Here is a 2,734-nt window from a genome sequence, read left to right on the forward strand (position 1 = left end):
TATTCATAATCTTGAGGACCAGATCCGCTACCTGATCCTCCTGTAGATAATATTAGTATACAGTAAATATAATAGAAGCGCACAAAACTTACAAGATATCCACTGACCATCTTGATCTGGAAGGAGTTCAAGATGGTTTCAGTCCAGGCAAGACGTTGATTCATAAGATCATCAGTCAACTCAATAGTGATGATAGCGCCAAGGCTGAGGAGCAAAAGTGGGCTCAGTTCAGTGATGAACTTTGGAGAGAACCTGCAGAAGTATCTTGCGAAGAATTCTTGCTCTCTACCAGTCTGCAACCAACGGACAACAGCATCTTCGTATCTACCCTCTTGCATAGGGCCTTGAATATGCTTGAACATCTCCTCATACTCTAATTCTTGTGGCGACTTCTCCTCAACAACAGGAGCTGCAAGTCCAGAAGAGACAGATGGTCTGCTGGAGTTATGACCTAAGCCAGGACTGGCACGGTGAGAAGACGATGCTTGTCTATCCCTCTGCTGGACACGCAAGAATTGAGCTTGAAACTCAGATTGGGCAGCGGCCATGGACGAAATAGTCTCCGTCAACCCAGTGACAAGTTGTGTCAATTGTTCGATCTTAAGGCTATCGGCATGGCGTTGACGTTCAATGTTACCGATCTGTTCTTGAGCCTGGCGATGAACATCAGCTGCGACTCGTTGAGAGGCATTGACAGCTAACTGAGTAAAAGCAGGAGTGATGCTGTTGTTCAAAAGAGTAGCGAATTGCTCTTCGAAGGGGAATGAAACACTCTTTGCCAAGGTTTCTGACATCAACTTCAAAAGCTGAGGTTGCTGCATAACCATTGTTGACAGCATCTGGAAGAATCTTTTCCCAATTCTCTTGGTAAGCTTTGGTTCAAGTGATTGGCAAGAGCTGGAGAAACTCGTTGATCGATGGTCTTTAAGGTGATATTTTCGATGGAGGGAACAATAGAGTTTTCTAAAGCCCCATTGACGATACGTTTCAATGACTCTTCCAAGTTACCAGTAAGAGTGCTAGATACGAGACGAAGGACAGCATCTTGTTTCGCATCATTGACAGCATTTTGAGTACGTCTGTCATCCTTAATTCTTTGATCCAAACTGTTGAAAGAATCGTTAAGCAATTTTTTGACTTCCCCAGAAACGCGACCTTCAATATCCTTAAGAACTTCCTCCGTCAAGCCAGTTGTTGAGAAGCTTGAAGAGCTACCGACATCTGGAATGTTATTCATGTTGGCGCGAGAAGCACTGCCGTTTCTTGGTGCTGAAATATTTTCTGTTGCGACGTTTTTAGGTTGAGAAGAATTTACTGCAAATTCGGAAGATGAGTTGGCCTTTCGTCGCTTCTTCTTCTCAGCCTTATTTTCAGTTCCACTAGCGCCGGCTAAACCACCACTGGAAAGTGCAGCCGGAACTTCCTTCTTTTCAACCTTCTCTTCAGCTTTGGGCACTGAAAATGTCTCTGGCTGCGCAGTCTTCTTTGTTTCCTTGGGAGTATTCTCCTTGGCAGCTGGGCGTTGGATGATGCGTGTGGGAGTAGGAGCCGGTGCAAGCGAAGACTCAGGTGCTGGCTCACTTGATTCCGACGGTGTTGCAGGTGGTGCAGTGTTGATTTCCTTCAACGTATCAATAGTAACAGCACCAACTCTATCAGCCACTACTGCAGAGATGCACTTATTATTGGCGTCCCAGCCTAGATCAGCTTGTTTGATGTTGAGGCAAGTAACACCCTTCGAATGCATAGCATATAACTCAAACAGAGTAATCGGTTCTCCACGATTAGATGGGGCAGCAGGATTTTGTAAAATGTCCAAGCTTCGAAGATTGCCCTTGCTAGCGAATGAATATTCTCTCATGCCACTAACAACAGCAGTAGATTCTGGTTTGGAAACACTGGAGTCGTTGTTCGCAAGCCTCTCGACATATTCTGCTTGGGTGACAGTGCGTGGAAGGTTGTATTTAGGTGCAGAGAGGTGGAGGAAATAGATCGAATTTCGTGTAGGGTGTCCGACCACAATAACTCCAGTTGCAGGGTGATACAATACACTACAAACAGCATCCGATTCTTTGCTATGAGGCAAGTGAATTTCCTGAACAGGTTTTCCCAAAGCAAGATCCCACAATTGTAAAGTATGATTTTGTTTCATACCAACAATCATGTATCGCAGTGGACCACCTTTTTGATAAGGGCGAAGCTTATCAACAAACAAGACCGAAGTAGGCCATGATTTTTCAGTTGCTGGAGTTGTGATAAGAGTCGTAAGTGGCTCTTTGATCTCAACCGGAGGTGCTTTTTGATGAAGCTCATCCTCCGGAATCTGTGTAAGAGGACGAACATCCCAGAATTTAACTCGTCCAGCCTTGTCAAGTGAAACGATGGTTGTATCGTCCTCACTGAATGTGAAGTCTTTGCCTGCCTTGCCGGTGTTGACCTTGAGAGATCTGTGGGCAAGGTAGCGATCTGTATCAACAATGCGCTCTTTTCCATTTTTCAGGAAAGAGTTCTTCATGATAACAGATGGATAGATGATTTGGATAGATTTTCCGCGTCCTACAGCAAAGAATTCGGGGTGATTGGAGCTCTTTCTAGCTCTGGTCTTGAGAACACCGCCTGCTGACTCATTGTCTGGAGTTTGAATTGGAGGAAGAGAAAAACCATGCGTTTCAGGATGGTTTTCCTCAATGAAATCTACCTGTCTCCGTCCTTGACAACAGCCCAGTATACAGTG

General features: G+C 45.0%; 2 protein-coding genes across 2 annotated transcripts; both read right to left on the bottom strand.

Annotated features, from left to right (window-relative positions):
- Positions 1 to 3: 3 nt before the first annotated feature.
- Positions 4 to 548, bottom strand: SS1G_07809 (hypothetical protein; the record flags this gene model as incomplete). Its single annotated transcript, XM_001591134.1, has 2 exons — positions 4 to 27; positions 93 to 548. The coding sequence occupies 2 exons, from the start codon at positions 546 to 548 to the stop codon at positions 4 to 6; spliced, it is 480 nt and encodes a 159-aa protein (XP_001591184.1).
- A 251-nt stretch (positions 549 to 799) lies between these two features.
- Positions 800 to 2,515, bottom strand: SS1G_07810 (hypothetical protein; the record flags this gene model as incomplete). Its single annotated transcript, XM_001591135.1, has 1 exon — positions 800 to 2,515. One exon carries the CDS (start codon positions 2,513 to 2,515, stop codon positions 800 to 802), a length of 1,716 nt encoding a protein of 571 aa, XP_001591185.1.
- Positions 2,516 to 2,734: the final 219 nt, after the last annotated feature.

This window comes from Sclerotinia sclerotiorum, genomic scaffold (genome assembly GCF_000146945.2).
Source record: "Sclerotinia sclerotiorum 1980 UF-70 scaffold_10 genomic scaffold, whole genome shotgun sequence".
Classification (NCBI taxonomy): Eukaryota; Fungi; Ascomycota; class Leotiomycetes; order Helotiales; family Sclerotiniaceae; genus Sclerotinia; species Sclerotinia sclerotiorum.